The sequence below is a fragment of the Varroa destructor genome, unplaced genomic scaffold (assembly GCF_002443255.2).
Source record: "Varroa destructor unplaced genomic scaffold, Vdes_3.0 BEIS01000002.1, whole genome shotgun sequence".
Taxonomy (NCBI): Eukaryota; Metazoa; Arthropoda; class Arachnida; order Mesostigmata; family Varroidae; genus Varroa; species Varroa destructor.
In genome coordinates, this window is record NW_019211455.1 from 5873909 (window position 1) to 5893804 (window position 19896).

General features: G+C 43.0%; 1 protein-coding gene across 3 annotated transcripts in view; it reads right to left on the reverse strand.

Annotated features, from left to right (window-relative positions):
- LOC111243991 (zinc finger SWIM domain-containing protein 5-like) overlaps positions 1 to 19896 on the reverse strand; it is an 88453-nt gene that overhangs the window by 2546 nt on the left and 66011 nt on the right. For all 3 annotated transcript variants that reach the window (XM_086981024.1, XM_086981026.1, XM_086981025.1), the window contains exons 2-6: positions 11913 to 12170; positions 9167 to 9425; positions 8476 to 8674; positions 5528 to 7967; positions 1 to 5157 (exon numbers count right to left, since the gene is read on the reverse strand). The exon at positions 1 to 5157 is cut by the window's left edge and continues 2546 nt beyond it. In XM_086981024.1, coding sequence (XP_086837150.1) covers positions 3986 to 5157; positions 5528 to 7967; positions 8476 to 8674; positions 9167 to 9425; positions 11913 to 12170 — 4328 coding nt within the window. In that variant the 3' untranslated portion in view covers positions 1 to 3985. The remainder of the gene's footprint in view (positions 5158 to 5527; positions 7968 to 8475; positions 8675 to 9166; positions 9426 to 11912; positions 12171 to 19896) is intronic.

Consider the following 19896-nt stretch of genomic DNA (forward strand, 5'->3'; position numbering starts at 1 on the left):
AATGTGTCGCTTCCTAAATTTTGCGCCTCATTACCTTTACCTAGTCCTCGCAGAGTCGTTCGCTCTCTTATCTCTTATTTTTTATATTTTTCTCGCATTGTCGGAAGGCTCAAGAGGTATACACAGAAAATCATACTATTTGTAATCATACGTTAGCGCAGCAGTCGTTTACTAAATTCCGAATTACCCAGGTCACGCTAATACACATTAGTCAAAGTAATCTGGCTAACAGTTATCATTCGATCTCGTCTATGATTCAATTTTTTTTTTTGTTTTCGACTCGCGTTAAGTTTTCACTTCTTCAATACTCAACTGCCTCCGAAAGAAACCTGCCTTTTGCCCCTTAACATCATGTATTGTCCTGCCGTTCTCCATTGTCACGTTATCATGAACCGCATTCGCTTATCTGATCTGTTCTTGTTTGGGTTCGACCGATCCTTTTGTTGTATACTTGTACCTCTTAGTCCCTATTTCGATTCCCCCATTTCGCGAGGTGCCAACATTCGCACTCATTTGTATTTATATGTGCACAAAAATAAATACGAACATACTATGCTTTAGCTTGCTTGTCTGTTGAGTGTCCGTCCGTCTGTCTGGATATATGTGTTTCTGCCTACCAAATATTTGTGTTTCGCTTCCGCTACACATTGTTTGCTTGGTCGCCAATTCATCCGTCCAGTCTGACTGTCTGCCATGCTCTTACGTGTCCACCTTTGCCGTTTCGTCAATCATCGTTTAAATCAATATCATTTTTCCTACCATGATCATCGCTTGCCCTTGCTCTAGATTATTATTATCATTATTTCTCTCTTTTTTTAATGTTGTTACACTATAATTAATAACTCTTACTATGCTTGTCTATTTCACAGTATTCGACAGTCATTGTCAACCCCCTTCATTTCCCATCCGCCTCAAAACGGGCTAAGAGAGAGAGGGGGGAGAGAGGAAGACGGAAGGGGGCTGAGGGCGAGGAGTAGATTGTTAGGGGGGTTATCATCTTTCCCGTAGTGTTTGTCACTTCAGCAAATAGTTATCTACGATGCTAGTTCTATCCTTTTTTCCCTTGCATTTTCTTGTTTCTATATCTTCATTCCGCTCTCTGACCATGCATCAGATCATCATATTGTATATGAGCTAAATTGTCCCGATCAGACAGACAAATGTCGAGGACTGCCACTCGTGGTTTGTTATCGTTAACGGTTCGTTTAAAAATCTAAAACAATTTTTGACACTTAGTTTTTTTGACAAATGCCTCCCCTTGCACTGTGCCTGCACACGCATCTCTGACCGAAAAATTCGACTGTCCCCGAAACCTTAGCTATTTGCTATCGTTTCATTGTATAGCTATAAGTAACCGTTCGGAAATAACCATTTAGCCGACTTCCTCGACCGGAGTTCAGTGTGTTAATGGCGTGAAAATTGCTTCGCTTTCAATATATTGCATCATTGGAACACAGTTGTTGTCCGCATACGGCCGGCCAGGGAAGTGTTGACCACGCCGCATCGAACTTTTTAGCTTTGTTTTTATTATTTTTACTGCTGTTGTTCTACTTCTCATCATTGTAATCATAGAAGTATTTCAATCTTCCATCATTTTCTACCTAGTTTTTTCCTTTTTACATACACATAGTCGTACATAGCTTACTCTGCTGCATCCTTCAAAAAAGGATAGGTTATTAGGTTGGTACATAAGTGGTAACGTCCGTTTCTCTTTTTGCGGCCCTTTGAAACGTTTTTCATCTCCTACTAGTCGAGTATCGTATTCCTTTGAAAGGCTATTTTTGATAAGGTCATCATTTTTTTAGATTCGTTGTTATCGTTTTTACCAGGTCACACAATTTCACCCTGAGTCCGGATTACAAATATGTCTACGGGGTAGAAAATAATATTCGACTTTTTTTTCTTGTACCAAAAAGCTCCGAAAACGATCCCTGATATTTGCTCAGCTGTGACAAAAGGTTCGCTCGTAAAAACCGTAGAAGTTAATTACTCTTCAGAGATGGCTCAAAGTGATCCTCAACTAATTCGAAAGCTGTGTGTTGTCCTTTTTGGAATTTTACAATAGGTCACTTCTGAACAGAACTCTCAGCTCTCGAAGCGTCGCCATGCGCGCCAGTACTCATCATATTTCAGTACTTGTTCGACCCCTGTGAGACAAAAATGCTGTTTTTGGCCACCGAACATGCCCATCCTTAAGGTTCCAACCCAGGGGGTTAGATGATATGAATAAAACGAGGACGACAGCCCTGCAAAGTAAAAAAAAAAAACAAACTTCCCAACGGTCAATTTTAAAGGCAAGCAATAGCCAGGGACGGACATCGCCTACAAACCAATCAATCAAATATACATTGTTGTCCTGTTATAATCGGTTGTCTTTACTGGTGCTGCATGACCAAGCTGTCGTTTCTTCATGTAATAGTTTTTATTGGTATATTGTATTATCGTGGCTGACACCTACTATAAAATGGGTACCGCCGGTGCAAGGAACCACTGGTTGTCTACGAATAATGCGTACTACCAGGCAGCATCTTGTTCTTATTACCGTAATAACTGTTAGTATACAATAGTTTCATGCACATCATCATATTGTTGTTATCGTATAGTTCAATATCAGTTGGTGTTGATATACAGACAAACTTGGTATGACCAGCGTCAATCCGCTCGGTCATATTCGCATACGAAGGCGTTTGGATGTCCTGGAGACTCGGGAGTAGTAGGCATGGCTGCTATCACAGATGCGGTAGAGATCATCAATCGTACGTAATGCTCAATTTGTTATTGTTATTACTATTATTATTATAAACAACGTAATGCTTTCATTCATTGGGTAGCAGTAGTAGCAATAGTAGTTCGCAAACAGTTGAGAGCCATTGCCATGATCCGCACCATCATGATCATGACGTCGAGGGACCCGTACAGCCCCAGGCGGCAACGCCAAAACGACCCTTTCTTTTCCCGAAGAAGCTTATCGCTTCGCTGGTTGACAACTAATAGTACATGGTCATTTATATACTTCGACTAGGACATGTTTGCATGCAGGAGCGTCATTTCAGTGCAGGGTATCTGTCTCTTTTTGCTCTCGATTTTTTCTGTCTGTGACCAAAAACAACCATGGTCAAGCAAATCAGACGGAGCTGGGTTCGCACGCAGATCTGGACCCTTATACAAACACTATGCAAAGCAAAAGTAGAGCAGCGGCTAATACGTATATGAAATTATGTAACCAGTGGCTCCGATACTGCGCGGTACTTTGAAAATCCTAAAAACTCATCGTTCGAAGTTCGTCAAAAAGGACATTGAGACATCGTTAGAGCTTTTGGTTTGCGTCGGGATCACAGCGACAGGTTTACCGTACACGCCCACTTGCTCTGACGCTTTCTCTAACCTAGGCACACTTCAAGGAGAAGATATAACCAAACAATCGGTAAAAGGTAAGTGGCGCATCTTGGGACAGGCTATTCAGATCATGGAATCATAACTGGTACCATACACACTAAATAATAGTTGTAATAATTAGGGTTTCGTAAATGAATTTTTCGTACAGGATTTCGTTTACCGTCGTCGCCATGATAATTACCATTATTAGCATCATCTTCCTCATAGGTGAAAACTTGGCCATAACGTCATAAAAGGACGCCGCCAGACTACAAGGCCTAACCTTGGTTGTCGGCTTTTTCGGCCACATTCTATTTTGTTTTATATATAATGTACGTATAGATATATATACATATGTACATTCTTTGGCAATGCTCAGTTTGGCCGTCGATCGTCGTTTGTTATCCTTCTCCGTCACTGTTGTTGTTATTATCATCGCCATAAATGAACTTACCATCCATTCATTCAATTAATTAGGCGTTTTGTTTTTCTGTAGCAGCATCTGCCAAGCATCTGCAGGGATTAGTCTACCAAGGCTGGTTCTATGTCATTCCTATGGTGATTTTTCTTAGTATAAGAATTTTTTGTATCTTTTCTGTTTCGTCTATTTTTACCCAAATCTCTCTTTGACAAGAAACATAAGCTTCTTTTTGCCTTTATAGGCCACTTTCATATTATCGATCAGCCGGTTGAACTGTAGGTGTCCGTCATGGGCTAAAAGAAATGTTTCGCGTGCCTTCGACAGGAACTCGATGAAATCGCCATAGTGCCGTGGTGATATGTGAGTCAGCCGCGAGTGAGTCGTGTTGATGTACGCCGATATAGCCGCCTCGAGAAGCGGACGTAGGGGCGGACGATCGAGGGATAACGGCTTGACGCAGCGGCGTTTAGCGGCGTCGAGATGCGACAGCGATGGTGCTGCCATTGAACATCGACGCAGAATGTCTGACAGTACAGTGGCACACTGAACGTTCTTGACAAGCAGTGGCACCAGGTTCGCAAGCTCGGTTCGGCCAAGTGAATGTGCTAACGCGCACGCCCAATGGATGTCACTGATCGCCGGATGAGCATCTTGATTGTATTGTAGATGCACCCCTTTCATACCGAGAAGCGCCAATTTGTAGGCCCGATTCGCATAGCCTCGATGCTCCATATAGCGAGCGACAGTAAATAGCTGACTGCTGATCATTACGCCGGTGGCAGCCGCGTCCACAACAATCTGATACGCCGATTCGAAAGCGTAGCGGTCGTTCTCGCACAGCGTCAGAGCGTTTAGCGCGCAATTCGGTGGGTCTTTTGAGGCGCACTCGAGAGCTAGGGCGCGCGCACGAGACGATAGTTGTTCCTGCTGTTGGTAATCGAGGCCGAGTCTCATAATCGTCGTGTGGCTCATAACTGTCTGGGCCACAGTTCCAGTGGCTTCAACCGGCGTGAACAACTGATTCCATTTGCTCAAGATCGACAGTAAAGCTTCGAGACCGATTTCGCTGGCGCACGTTACTAACCAGCGAACCATCTCGCGGCGCCGCCAGGTAATGACCTGAAGGGTGACACGCATGACCTGCAAACCCAGCTCAAACGCAACATTGAGCAGCGCCAGATGTCTGGGCGGAGGCGGTGGTGTCGCCCCCATCGGCGTCGCTGGCGGAGGCGGTGCGGGTCCTTCAGGCGGGGGTGGTACAGCGATACGAAAAGCATCTTGCGCAAGCTTGAACAGCTGCACAGAGCTGTGAATGTTCTTTTGGGCAGCTTTCAAAACCGATCGTAACCTATTCACATCATCTGAAAATGAGCATAACAACAAGATAGAACAACACTATCAGAAATCGTGGTTCTAACTCATTCAAGTAAATCACGCAACGTCTGGCTGCGGGGAACTGGGTCGTTTGAACACCGGCAAAAACATTATGGCATAGTAAATAAGATGAAGTGTATACCTTTCAATGAATGTGGGTTAGGTTCTCTTCTGGTCACAATTTTTACATGCGGTAGTCTACAACCTATGTGTGCTTGCTTCGTGTAACGCTATGGCGAAAACAGGCAACAACATGTGTTATCGTAATGCTATATTGAATTTAAGACGGCTACGTGTTTAAGTCGTGCATCATGCAGGTTGCTGATGGCCTATGATCACCTACGCTAACATACTCACTTTTGGCAGCCGATAGCATTGTGGATGCGAGGGCACACTGCTGAATCTCGATATGGGAAAGCGTCGACCAGCGCGGGTATCTGCTTTGCATATGTGGCGGTTGAGGGGGACCGAGACCTCCACCCTGTTGAGCCTGTGCATTTGCTTGACCGCCTTGACCTCCCAAACCCTGACCGTTGCCCCCGTGCCCGGCGTTGTTACCGTTATTTGGATTGTTGTTATTCTGGCTGTGGCTACCTAGGTCATCGGACTCCAGCTGGTGCTCCAGTATATGCAGACGCATGGCCCGTAGTCCTACAAGGTACGCTAAATTGGAGTCGTGTATGAGCAACGCGTTGAATAGATACCTTGCAAAAGTATGCATTGGTACGCTTTCCGGATGTATGTGCTGCCCCAAAGCCGAAAATGGGCCGCAACCTAAAAGAAGCGCTGCTTGTCTCCTCATCACTGAGATAAGTATGGGGTCACATTCGATATCCTGCAGCTTAGCTATCAGCCTGTCTTCTTGCTTACACGCCTTCTCTTGCGCGTACATGCCCATGGGCATGCAGCGCTGCTGACTCAATCCGATAAGTGCTGCTTCAACAGCAAGACTGAGATAGCTCTCTTGTTGATCGAGACTTCCAGGCACTGTAACATGACGATAACGCGGCTTTTCGCGAGGTGGCGCTTGCGGTGCAGGCACTGCAGGCTGCTGTGCCGGCTGTTGCTGCTGTTGGGCGGCAGGAGGCAACTGGCCAGGTTGACCCGGCAAACCTATCTGCTGACCCACCTGCTGCTGTTGTTGCTGGGGCTGTGGGTGCTGTTGACCATTGTTATTGTTGTTGTTGTTGTTGTTATTGTTGTTGTTGTTGTTGTTATTGTTGTTGTTGTTATTATTATTGTTGTTGTTGTTGTTATTGTTGTTGTTATTATTGTTATTGTTGTTATTGTTGTTGTTATTGTTATTATTATTATTATTATTGTTATTATTGTTATTATTATTGTTGTTGTTGTTATTGTTGTTGTTATTATTATTATTGTTATTATTGTTGTTGTTGTTATTGTTATTATTATTGTTATTGTTGTTGTTATTGTTATTATTATTATTATTATTGTTGTTATTATTATTATTATTATTAATATTATTATTGTTGTTGTTGTTGTTATTGTTATTATTGTTGTTATTGTTATTATTATTATTATTATTGTTGTTGTCATTGTTCGGGTGTTGTTCGTTGTTTACCGCTGGAGGATGAGCCGACGACTGCTGTCCGCTCGATGTGCCAATCGAGTATAATGACTCGTAGAAGTATTCGAGACCGTATTTGCTATCGGGAACAAGTGACGCTTCGGCTAACGTGTCAAACAATGAGCCGATGGGATTGAGCGGATGACCTACCCAGCCCTCGGTGTTGTTGGGTAACGTTGATTTAAGCAGCGGTCGACTGGTGCTCGTACCAGACACATGTTGCCACCGTTCCCATTCATGCTGTTGTCGTTTCAACGTGCGCACGATGGCCACAGCTAATCGAAGCGATTCCTGCTGATAGCCGTGTGAGCGTAATGCCTCGACTCGCGAACAAGCTGTCGGTATATGCTCATGCCACAGGGGGTAACCTTGTGTGTTGAACTTCTCGAGTTTGTACGACGGCGATAGATGAACAGGTGGCGCTGTTGAGCTGCCAGGAAGTGAGTACTTACTCTGTTGCAAAAAATCGAGATCAACGCCGTCGTGTGATAAGATGTAGCGAAGGTGCGGGTCATCCCATGACAGCGACCACGATTCAAGCGCCCGGTGAAATATCGATCGCGGCTGATACAGCCGATGATCGACGGAGCTCCGTCGACGATCTCTTTCCCGATAAGCAGGATTAAATCGGGGGGCAACATCATCATCGTCGTCATCAGAATTCGACGATTCCTCCGACGAATCGTCCGGATTAACAAGAGCAGCCTGCCTTCGATTCTGATGATGATTTGGATGAAGGTTGTTGTTGTTGTTGTTGTTGTTGTTGTTGTTGTTGTTGTTGTTGTGATGATTATGGTGATTTCCATAATAGTTCTGCTGATGGTTTTGGTGGTAATGGTGATGGTTGTTATAGTTGTTGTTGTTGTTGTTGTTGTTGTTGTTATTGTTGTTGTTGTTATTATTGCCGCCAAGACCTGCGCCTTGTAACGCCTGATGGTTGTTGTGGGCTCCAGCGCCACCGCCTCCCCCGTGATGAATTGCTCCTCCGCCAACTCCGCCATGATGGTGATTATTATTGTGTCGATGTGCTCCTGCTCCTCCGTAATGCTGATGGTGGTGGTGGTGGTGATGATGATGGTGGTGGTGATGTGATGGCCGGAAGTCGGCGTCCTCCAGTGGGCAGACGTGCGAATTTGACCATTTGATGAGGTACTCACGCCACTGTGCTTTCTCGTGCCCCGTACAATGGGGATTGAGCACGATACAAACCTGTAAAATAAATCGTATAACCGATGAATGGCAATACAATAACAAAATCAGGACGATGCACAAAAATAATATAGCTGATCATATTGTTAAATGGCACATATAGATGATAAATGTTTTGAGTTTTACGTCCGATATCCAAAACATTAAGTATCGTCTTAGACGGCCTGCTCTTATCACGAAGGGAAGTGTGTCTACGCCCGGCTTTCAATCTAGGCTCACAAATTTAATAGGCAAATACATTCTCATTACAAGATCACGATGATACCTACAGTAACTTTTAGGAGATACCGTAGAAAACGTAGAGCTCATTCACAAGGAATTTGCTAAATCACAGGAAACTAACTTCGTTAAATCAGATAGAGCCTTCATTGTTACGAATGCCCATACCTCTAGGAAGTTTTAGGTTCGGACAGAGACATTGTTTAACGATATTGGTAAGAGGCATTATGTGAAGGTAACAGTCGACTTCAGTACGCACGACGTGCTATCCAAGGCGAAAGACACCTACCCATAGAGCTCCAAGTTGATCCCAAAGCTGACGGCACTTGTCCGCCATAGGGGTGCCCTGCGCCCTCCAAATGACCAAACGGGGATCATCAAGGAACTGTTCCGTTATCAGACGAAGCATTCGGGCTCCGTTGCCGTCTCTCGCGCGGAGCATCTCCTTCACTTTGGCAAACAGCGCACCCAACTGTCGGGATGAGGTGCTGTTGAAGCGAAGCACCACATTGTTATCACTTTCGATCATCGAATTAATCTGAGAGCATTTCCATTAACAGATGCTTTTAAAATCATTTACATTGATTAACCAAAAGAGCGTAAATAAATTCGTTAAATTTAGCTCAAAAATCGGCTCTGATCGACTAGCACGGAAATGTCAATTACCAAATAGATTTTGTTTCATGTTTAAGTAAATGAAAAAAATTAATATTAAGTCAAATTCCAACTCCTAATTAACAACGGTGATATAATATTTTCCAGCGAGAAAGAAACCCGTGCATTCGATACTTTAAATAAATGTAGACGCAGGGGCAGTAGAAGTCGGCACTAATAAAAATAGTTATACACTTGATTTACCTTCATGTGCATGTTACAGTATGAAAGTTAATTTTTTTGCTTTTCCCAAATATTCTAACAAGTTGGAACATAGTAATTATTTCGGCTTACGATGCAAACCGGCTGCGGCCTGCTCAACTTACTTGTATTGCCCGCCCTGGCTGAGATAGGTGCGGACTTGTTCGGACACCTGGCTCTCGTCCAGGTGCCACGCATTGTCATCATCCGCCGCGCCCCCGGCTGTGGGATCGGGTGCGCCCGAAATACGGTTAATGAGACTGTGATTCTGGCGCAGCTCGTCTGCTAATCGCTGGGCCGAGGGGAGAACAGCTGTATGGTGCTCAGCGATCAGGTACTGCAGCATTTTTTGAAGCTGCTCACGGGACATTTGCAGAAGCGTTTCTGTAATCCGTAACAGGAACGAGAAACAACCAGTCGCGGGCCGTTTGAGACGCAAGCTTTTAGAATTTGATGTGTAGCAAAGCTGAATGGGAACTAGGAAGCAGTGCATCGAATATGAGTGTGCTTTCTATCTATATAACAAAATTCAATAAATACCCAAGTTCCATTAGATCTTGTGGTACGCGATACAATGCCATCTAATTCATCAAGTGTACTTAGTGCCAGTTAAAAAACATCGCCTCAATTCTACGCCAGAGTTAGAGGTAACGATAGTTTAGATATGCCGTAACCTAGGTTGTCTCGAAACATTGAATATGCTAGTTTTTGTTAGTTCATCGAAAGATAACTTCATTTCAATTATTATCGACCACTAACTGTTCTATACATTGTGGGGTAAGTTCTTTGGTTCGATCAGTCATATCACTACGGCGGACGTTCGACGCTATTTCTAAGTCAAGGTTATTCGAAGTTCCTTGATTAAAAAAAATCATACTGTGGCTGCGTTTGTGGACCGGGTTGATTTTCGAAATAATTAAACCATCTGAAATGCATACACAAGGCACTCAATACATATAAAGCCACACCATGTCCGTAAACCATTTTATCCATATTACTATTCTAGAACTTCCCTAAACAAAAAAAAAAAAAGGTGGAGAGTTCCGCCTCAACTCCGCCTCATTATTTCTGTTCTGTTTTTGTGTAATAAACATTCTAACTAAACATTATTGTTGACGTCTTCTCCCCTGTCAGGATGTTTTCTACATTAAAAATTAAAATGAACCACTGAAAAGCTCTTTCTCTTTTTTGTTCGAGATTTTCGACCGATTGAACACTCGCGCATATTGTTAGCCAGTCAACCGAGGCAATCAATCACCTTTCACAGATGCCATCAAAGGTTCTGTAGATAAAACCGCAAAAAAAAAGACGAGGAATACAGATAGATACGGCAGCAGCAGCGGCCACCGAACGTTGTAATGACTACTCGGATTGTAAGAACAGCTTTTCGACACTATTGTTCACAAAACTGTCACTACGGGCCCAACATGATACTTAGCAGCAATGGCACTCGCTAGGTGACACGCACCGCGCAGGCGTGGGGTACAAGGCGCGCTAAGAAATATACGCGGGGTGCTGGAAACTGGGGGGACTGCAGCGGTCGCGGACCCGCGAGAATTGGAACAGAAGTCGGTCGGTGTCGATGGTGACGTGAGTAGCGTCAGCGGCAAAATCAACTACGGCAATCGAAGTGCTATTAACAAGTTCTCTAGCTTACGAACAAATATTGAATTGAAACCCCGACAGAACACCTGTTAGAGCAGTACGGTAACTGCGTCGTCGACCGGGCAGGAGCAACACCTGGCGCTGGTGTAGCTGCCACCATAACAGCACCAGCAATAACAACAGTAACAAACATACTATAACGGCTCTCGTCTGTCGTTGTCATAGTAACGATTTTCACAATAACACTGCAGCTGATATTGATTTAAAGAAAAAAAAAAAAAGCGAGACAAAAGCGCGAAAATCGATCGCGCAAACCCTGTTAGTAGTGGTTTTATTATAGGTCGACACAGTTTAGCTAGGACAGATAAACAAGCAGCCAAATACGGCGGCGTACGCAGGCAAACAAGCTCAAGCGGTTATCGTGGCCGTCTTCACCGTATCGATTAACATTGCAAAAAACGAGCACACACTTGTTAGGACGAGTTCGACCAAAGGTACATGAAGACAGCGGCCAATATCTGAGACTGACTGGGTCGCACAAAGTCGTGATGCTTCCGTAAAAGGAAAAGTTAGAAACGCAGAGAACTTAACAAAAACAGCGCAATATCAAGATTGAACAATGCGGACACAACAGCTGCTACCGCCAGTGATCATAAAGAAGATGATGAGTATTATTACTTTGATAGGAATCTGTAAATGCATGGGGGTGTACACGTCTATATCACAGAAAGACGCAGAATAAGGCCGTTGAATTTTGTGAAAGTTCCGCTTGCAGATAGACCCAAAGAAAAGGGCGTCTTCTCGTCTCAGATTGATATACAGATGACAAACGCACGAATGGATTAGACAGGTAAAGCTTGTTGTGTGTTTTGTCTGCGACGCCGTATATTGCACAGGGACATAAAGTTAGAAACAAACAATGAACAAAAAAGAACTCAAGATGTCATGATCTATATAGCATAATGAGTGTTTACAAAATAGCTGAGAAACATAACAACCAATTGATGTATACACGTCGACAAACGACAAGACAATAGTCCGTTGAGTAACGGTTAAACTACGCCTAAACGTAGCAAAAGTACGGCACGGGGATTAATGGATCTATGCGAGTTTATGGATCTTTGCTGTTGAAAGCTTATCCGCTTTTCTAGAAACTTACGCTAGATTCAGTATACGAGTATGGGTCGCCTATTAAATAGACGCTTGAGCTTATTTGTACGAAACCTTAATTGTGTTTGTGTATGCGCGTACATATGTAGCGCTTACCGGATATTGGCACTCGAAGTTTGACGGTGTCGGCGTTCCGGATACGGTAAATTGCTAACGCAACAACATGTTGGCACCAGAAGATGTCGTGCGTGTCGCAGGTGCACGTCACAGCGGTAATTTTGCAACGGTCGAATGAGATCGATATACGGAAACGCCGTTCGACTCCGGCTCCAACGTCGAAGCCACTCACGCCGACGCCACCTGCCCCGACGTGTACCGGAGTCTTTGGTGCCACGACGCCGGATAGATGAAAGCCTGTAAAAACGACAAAGAAAGACGTTTACAAACAAGTCGTTCAATGAAGACGTATATATATATATATGTATGTATGTATATATATATATATATATATATATATGTCAATAGAAAAAGAGAGAGATGAACATGGTTATTATCTTTAAGTAATCGTTATTTATATGTAAGGTGATTATAGTGATGTTTCAACGATAGCAGTAGTTTGAATTCTGACAAATTCTGATTGCATGTCCACTTTGCCAAGATGCCGATGAGTAAAAACCCCCTTCTCAGCACATTTTATCCATGAAAATTCATGCTCTGGAAATTCGTTGACCCAATCATTTTGTATATAACTCTTATCACCTAGCGCAATAGCAATATTAAGGAATGAAAAACAGAATAATAGGTAGATCGGCTTATTTATATCATTGATTAGTTAACTGATATCTGTAATTGTTATCACTGTTTCAAAAAGTATAAATAGACACTAGATATAGACGCCAGTATTTTATTTTGGATTACAAAAGGGTTCCAAAGGGAAGACCTGGTTATAACAGTTAGCATCTCACAGATTGAGCGACATCATTCCTACCTAGCCCTGGATCTTGCAGGATCGACCGTACGTTGCTTGTGCATAATTATTCAGTGATTTTCAAGTTATCACGTTGAATATAAAGCTATTGGCCAAAGACTAGTTTTTAGAACTGTGATATTACCCTGTACGTACCGTAGAGAAGATGCTTACAAAAATGCCTCTGACGCAACTTTGCAGTTTATTATAAATCAATTGTACGCATGCAGCTACCACCGTGTTGAAAAACTAACGTTCGCTTTTTTTGCTAAGTTCTCTCCCAAAGCAGCTAGCCATTATTGCCCCGTGTCTTCGTTTGTCTAACCTTCGAAGAAGCACAGCGTCAGACAAAAAGGAGGGCCCCTAGCAGAGCTTGATAACCTCTGCCATCGCCTCTCTGTTCACGGCATTTTCTACTGCGACCCCACTAGCTATTACTACAACCGCTACCAGCCAACTAGGATCTTGGACGAAAGATATGAAGAAAGCATCGTGCGCCAGCGAGATCAGTCAAGCCGCAGAACGCCTGCCACATGTGGCAAGCCCAGGCGCTAACCGTCAAGGCAAAACAAGGCTACTATACCAGGACGCGGCACCCATTCTGATACTGCCTACAGGTTTTTAGCCTGTTTGACTCGTCACACACTCGCCATCGCACAGATGGCATAGACATACCCGTTGGAACCGTCCTCGCAGAATCTCTTACAACGACAATAAAAATACAACAAACCTCGTCATCATCGTCGTCTCCACATCTACGAGCGGTCACATAAACTATTTAGGGCATTTGCTAATCGGGTCATCTATGCGGGTGGGTGAAAAAAACCGCCAAGAGGTAAATCTGGTTCCGGGTTAAACGGATCAGTCAGAAATTTAGTGTTCTCCAGCAGAGATACAGCCGCAGCAACAGCAGAAGCAGCAGCATTACTAAGCCGGCCAAGCGAGTAGCGTTGCCTTAGAAGAAGCATCATTGTATACATAGACACCCCAGAGTACGGATGCCGTTTGCGCCCTGATACCGATGTACTAATAGATCCAACTGAACGTCTGAGGATGCCTTGTTAGCCGATTTCATATAGGAGCACAATTCTGTGAGAGCTTTTGCACGCGGGTACACTCATGGGACGATGCTCGAGCAAAAATCGAAAAATTCGAAACTTTTTTTGTATGATATTTTCGTGCTAGCCGCTTGTGTAATACGATTGTCATGTAATAAAAATATTACACAACGTCTATTTTTGCTACCGAGTTCTTGAGTTAAGAGTGACTATAAGTGTAAGCATAGACCTTCTATTAGAGACATTTATATATTCCTGATCTATCTCCCAGCTACAATATAATCTCAAACTAGTCAAGCATATCGTAAACGGCTTGCTCCTGACGATTGTCGGCCTACTCTTTCGACGGCACCGTCCACTGGCTCAGATATAAAGGCTCTCGAATAAGATTAACTGACAGAGATGGAAAATGGCCGCAAGTCGTTTTAGATGAAAGAATAGGCGTACCAATGTTATCACGTAGCGTGTCGACGATTCGTGACTGGATCACGATGACCACAACGTCAACGGATCCATCAATAATAATAATAATCATCATAGAAAAAGTGACTCAGCCTGATGTACGTCCTTACCCTGTCCAGTGTCAAGCGGACTTTTTGCCTCTTGACAATTAACTATCTGCTACAGGTCTTGTTCCAATCGTATCGAAATCAACCGATGAGTTAACATAGAACAACTACTATCGTCTTTGACGATAGTCATTGTTGTAAAAGCTAATGTGTTTTTACTGAATTTGATTATTTGTACCGACGTTGTAGCGCTTCTAGTTGCGCCGATCTTAACACGGCCAGCGTTAGTGGCAGGTCTAAATGCCGACCAGAAGCTGAACTCGCAGCTAATGGCCTCTCTTTGCCCGTTTGTCTTTGTTGCTTCGTGGCGACTGGCTGCTTTCCTGCCACACTCTACCGAGTTGCTGGTTGATTCAATAACTGTACATCCAAATAGGCGCTTGGATAGATACGCATACGTTTACGCGACGAGAGCGGCACTGAGATATTTGCCGTCGGAGCGTTTCAACTAAGTAAGTTCAACGGTAAGTTCAACTTGGCCCGGGAGCTGTTTGTTGGCATAGAACACGCACCGGTTACTGGCCCAACTAACACAGCCGTTGCTAATATGCGTTTCTTGCTAGTTACCTGCCTGGACGGAAGTGCGACAAGGCTTCGCCAATATTCGGCCTCCTTTTCAATTTAAAACACCCGTTGTTAACTTAAGAATGCACAACTTGTAGAAAAAATAGGGAACAGAGATCTAGAAATGGAAAAAATTGTAGAGGCGTGCTTTAATGGCGGGCCGTGTTTTCTACTAAATGAACCGCATAATCACACATAACGGATCGCACTGTATGAAAATCTTCTGGTTCTTAGCTAAGGACTGGGTGGCAAATCGAATTCACAGTCCAGCTTCAGTGCGTTATAAACGAACGCTAAATTCTTTATATATATATATATATATATATATATATATATATGAAGGCAAGTTACATCGATAATAAATAGGTTATAGAACAACTCATTTATTCCTGACAATGCACCTGGAGTAAAGTGTCGAACAGAAATTTCTCTTACGTCATAAACTTGTCAGCTTGAGTTTACGTAACGAAACGATAGTCCACAATCAGTTGGCAGAATAACTCAAAAAAGAAAGACCCAGCTTCAGCGACCCATAGTCACTATTAGAACAGCAAACCTAATGATGCGTACGCTGCATTGACCCAACATCACAACTTTCAAGTACGGTTTCGCATCTGGCACTGTCGTGAAGTTAACAGCTGGCCCCAGCACAAAGTGAAATGTGTCTAGTTCCGATTTAAAAGCTAGATTACCTCACTCTTTGTCTATAAGGTTAGGAGGCTAACACTACGACAGCTCCCGTAATCAAAACAATCCGTAGACGTGTATAAGCATGGCATGTGTCCTTCCTCCGACGGGTGTACATGCCTGGAGTGTGTATTTTTTGGACTGGAATCACGATCGGTGGCGGCTTACGCGATATAAGGCAATGGCAGTAAGAACACTCTTTTTTTTTTTATTTTTCGCCTCTATCATCCAGTCGCAATAAAAACGGCATCCCAATTGATCCAAGATACGGCTGGTAGCGCCGGTAGCAGCCTGCGCGTAGATAGAGTCAGTAGTGACTGGGTCGGTCTTTACGAGGTTCAGGGTTAAAGCAAGACAGCTTCGTGGCCACTCAGCCCCTTTCAGCTGGATTTTAGTCAGTTAGCTGAGTCAAGGCAAAAGGATACAGACATTCGGCCGTCAATGCCTCTGGATGGAGGGAAGCGGCGTTTGCAACGAGCAAGACATGTTAAACAATAACAATTTCCAAGCTAGGCGACTGTTTTGTCGTTGTTGGTGATCGAGCTCTATGACCATGACGATGATGCTATGGCTTCGTCTTACATTTGACCTACCAGCTACTCTGGACGTACTCGAAATAAAAAAGCTCTGTTCGAAAACGATGAATAAAGTTACGCGTATGTTAAGTATAGAGGCTACCTGTATCGCGTACGCTGCAGTAGAGATCGACCCCGAATCCAACCTAACTAGGCACAGAATTGCCGCCGTTATCCTATAACGCCATATAAAAATGGTTCCACTTATTGAGCTATTATATGTTTCTTTCTATAATTATAACACTATCTTTATCTTGAGGTCGAACGGAAAACTGGATAACCTTAGCAGGCCACGTAGTTCGAAGTCTAGTCACATCAAAATCATAGTTCTCACGTACATTGCTTGCAATGTCAGGACCTTTTTAAAATCAGGTCTAGACGCCCACAAAATAATATAGCGAGCAACGACATGTCATAGCCATAATGCGTGTCTCTTAACGATTACCCTACTGCTATGTCGCTTAGAGTTTTGTGCTCACTGAGGATTTTTTCATTGTCCACCTCGGTTACGAGTGCGTCCAGCCCTCTGGATTCAAAACCTGCAGCCCCTGAACAGACGACCAGAGATCACCCGCAACGAAACGCGTAATAGATTAAATTCTTAGAGGAATGGATGATGTACACGACCATCATGTCGAAGACCTAAGTTTATTACACAAAAATAAGCCATCTTGTAGTCAACAGTATCTCTGGAAATTTCTTATAGCGTCTACATACATATATGCCACTAATCGTGTCAAAAACATAAAAAACAAAATTTAAATAAGGAGAATGAGAAAAGGTTACCAAGCCATAAAAGAATCAATCTGTTATGGCGTGAAGTTGAAAGTAAACGATGAGTGGCAAAGTACTACAACCGATGGCAAATGTAACAAATCGACTCTTCCTTTGATTCTCTCCGGAATCCAAAGGACCTGACTGTTGTTTTGTGGCGAACACGCGTAGCCATTATTTGCTTCGGGTGCACTTATGCCAATATCTGGAAAGGACCGCATCTCCTTGTGATAATAACACGTCATATAGGCAAAATATATCCTAGAGCAATTTGTGAGTCATGCAGCATTCGAAATTTGATTGTGTCCCCACAAAGTCGCCCACATCAGTCAGTGGTTCCCTGCCTTCACAACTACTACCAATGGCTACCCCGGCGCCAGACCAAACAGCAGCAGCAGGAACCGATGGCGTTTTCGTCTGGGAGACGCGCGAACGCCGTACGAATCCAGAGAACGGTAGAACGATTAGTCGTTGGTTTGAACGATTGCCAGCAGCTCCAAGCATCCGCTTCGTTCTTTTCCTCATCCTCGTCGTTAACTTTGTTTTGTGTAACATCGCCTCACTCCATGCTCATCATTGTGATAATCTTAAACTGTAATAGCATCTATAAGCATAATTTTAGCGTAATAACCGTAATAAAAATTATATACACAGAACTTGAGCTAGCTAGAATCGATAGTGCTGTTATGGTTATCTGTACAATGAAATCTGCAGGGATGATTACGCGAAAAGAGAATGAGCTTTATTATTATTATTATCATCACACTCGGCCGCCATGATGATGCCGTTTTATCAGGTCAAGATAATCAGCGCGTCATCATTAACGCTACGACCACAGCCGAAACATTACAGCCACTTACTGACCGGACGATTTTTTTTTGGCTTTTGATGATAGCAGCATCAGTATTGCATATATTATCTTATCTAGTAAACGTTACCCGTGACTAGTACAAGCCACATGTTAAAGCCAGAGTCGAGAGAAATTTTTCATAAACTGATAAGCTCAGCCCTCGATTAAGATCTATCGAAAGCGACAAGCTGCCTTACTCAATTGTTATACATGTTTGCAATCTATTAGAGCGAAGCGGCGTGAAATTCGGTCACCTTATTTAGATTTCATTGAAGAAAAAAAAAAAAGAAACGGATCGTAAACGTTTTCAATCTAAAGCAACAGTTAGTTGCACGCTCTGAGCGTGCATGTTACTTCAAATCGTCACGATTGCCTAACCGTTATCAAACCATACATAGGAGCAGGATGTTTTCCTATTACTCAACGCCCTAGTCCCCTTCGAAGATCTATAGTTAAGTTTAGTTTGCTGTAGATGTTAGCCTAGGAGAGGCATACAAAAGAGGTTAGAGCGGAAAGATAAGATGGTCGATATCGATCCCCAACAGCTCCAATACCCTCGAGCTTTCGTAAAGAGCGGCTCGGACAGGGCGGCCATCCACGCTAACATATTGTAGCAACGTGGCATTGTCATGTCATCGTACTACTACTACTACTACCGAACCGATTATCCTATACGGAGTAATTTTTATCTCAAACACGTGATATATTCAGCGTTCTCAGGGCTAGAAGAACTAACGAAAATATAGCTCTAGCCATTTCTTAACAGGATAAATTACCTCGCGGGTAAATCTTTGTTTTGCTTTTTATCACAGTCAAAGTTTGTTTACGGTTCATGATCTGCTTCTTTTATTCCCATTTTGATCATCTAGCTTTGAACTTTACTAGGTTGCTGGCGGGAAGTGCATAGTGTACACAGAACCAAGATGGCGCTTGTCTGCTTTTCATTGATTCGACCCGTGGTAACGCCCAATAGAGTGGATGAGTGAATCCCGACCTATCCCTTAGCGAACGTAAAGTATTTACCCTCCTCCGTAATAAAAATAAGGCTGCCGTATGTTGAAGCTGGCTCGAGTAGATGTCCATGAGACTGCTCTTAGTAGATATATACACATTTGGAAGTTTTAGAAGAATAAATGTAGCGATAAGCGAGGCGTAATAACTTTTATTTGTTCCACTTGATAGTATTAACAGTAAGCACATAACGCTTCTTATTTTGTCTGCCCGTCTCCATCAATTAGCTTCAAACTAAGCTGCCTAGAACTCCAAAACGGCGCTTGGCCGCGAGATGCTGCTGTCTCAGGTTATTTTTTCGATAAACTATATTTTTTTTTTAACTACTTATTTAGTAATAGCTAAATGTACATTACAATCTATCATTATCATTTTACTGTTACATAACTAGCAGAAACTCGGTCGTCCCGTACATACAAAATATTTTACGATATATACAGGATGGTTGAATTTCTTTTTCTAACATTGTATCGAAAGAAAAACAATGGATTTTCAGTAAAACGTTTGTTATATGCTGAAAATGCCATCTATGATGGACGTTCATAATTAATATACGACCATCCAGTGCGATGGCAGCTTCACTTCGTGGCCTAAACTGACCACTGACTAATCATTTTAAGGGTCTTTACTCAATTTTGAAAGTAATCGTGGGTTGGCTGCTATTGACTGACGTATACTTGTTAGAGCGTCGCTCATAAATAAAGTTTCAAACAAAAGTTTTTTAAAAATGCAAAAAAACTATCCGTTAGAGCTTAGTTGTACAGTCCAATTGTCCATTGATATTCTCATTTCCTAAAGGGTCATTCACTTCGGTATTTAGAAACAATTTTCAGGGCTATCAGAGATCTTTTTTCTGGATGATACCGATTTTCCCGGTCTATTTCGACATTCGAAATTATGTTTTCAATCCTCATGGGGATTTCGTCCGGTGTTGCAAGATTGAATCTGGTTTTCGCTTAAACTCTGGAAACGACGCACTCTTTTTTAGAAAGAACCAACGGGTAGAAAAACTAGCAGATGAATGTATCAAACAGCCCACCAAGCTTCTCTTTATTTTGAATGCGCCACTTGGTCTAGATATACAT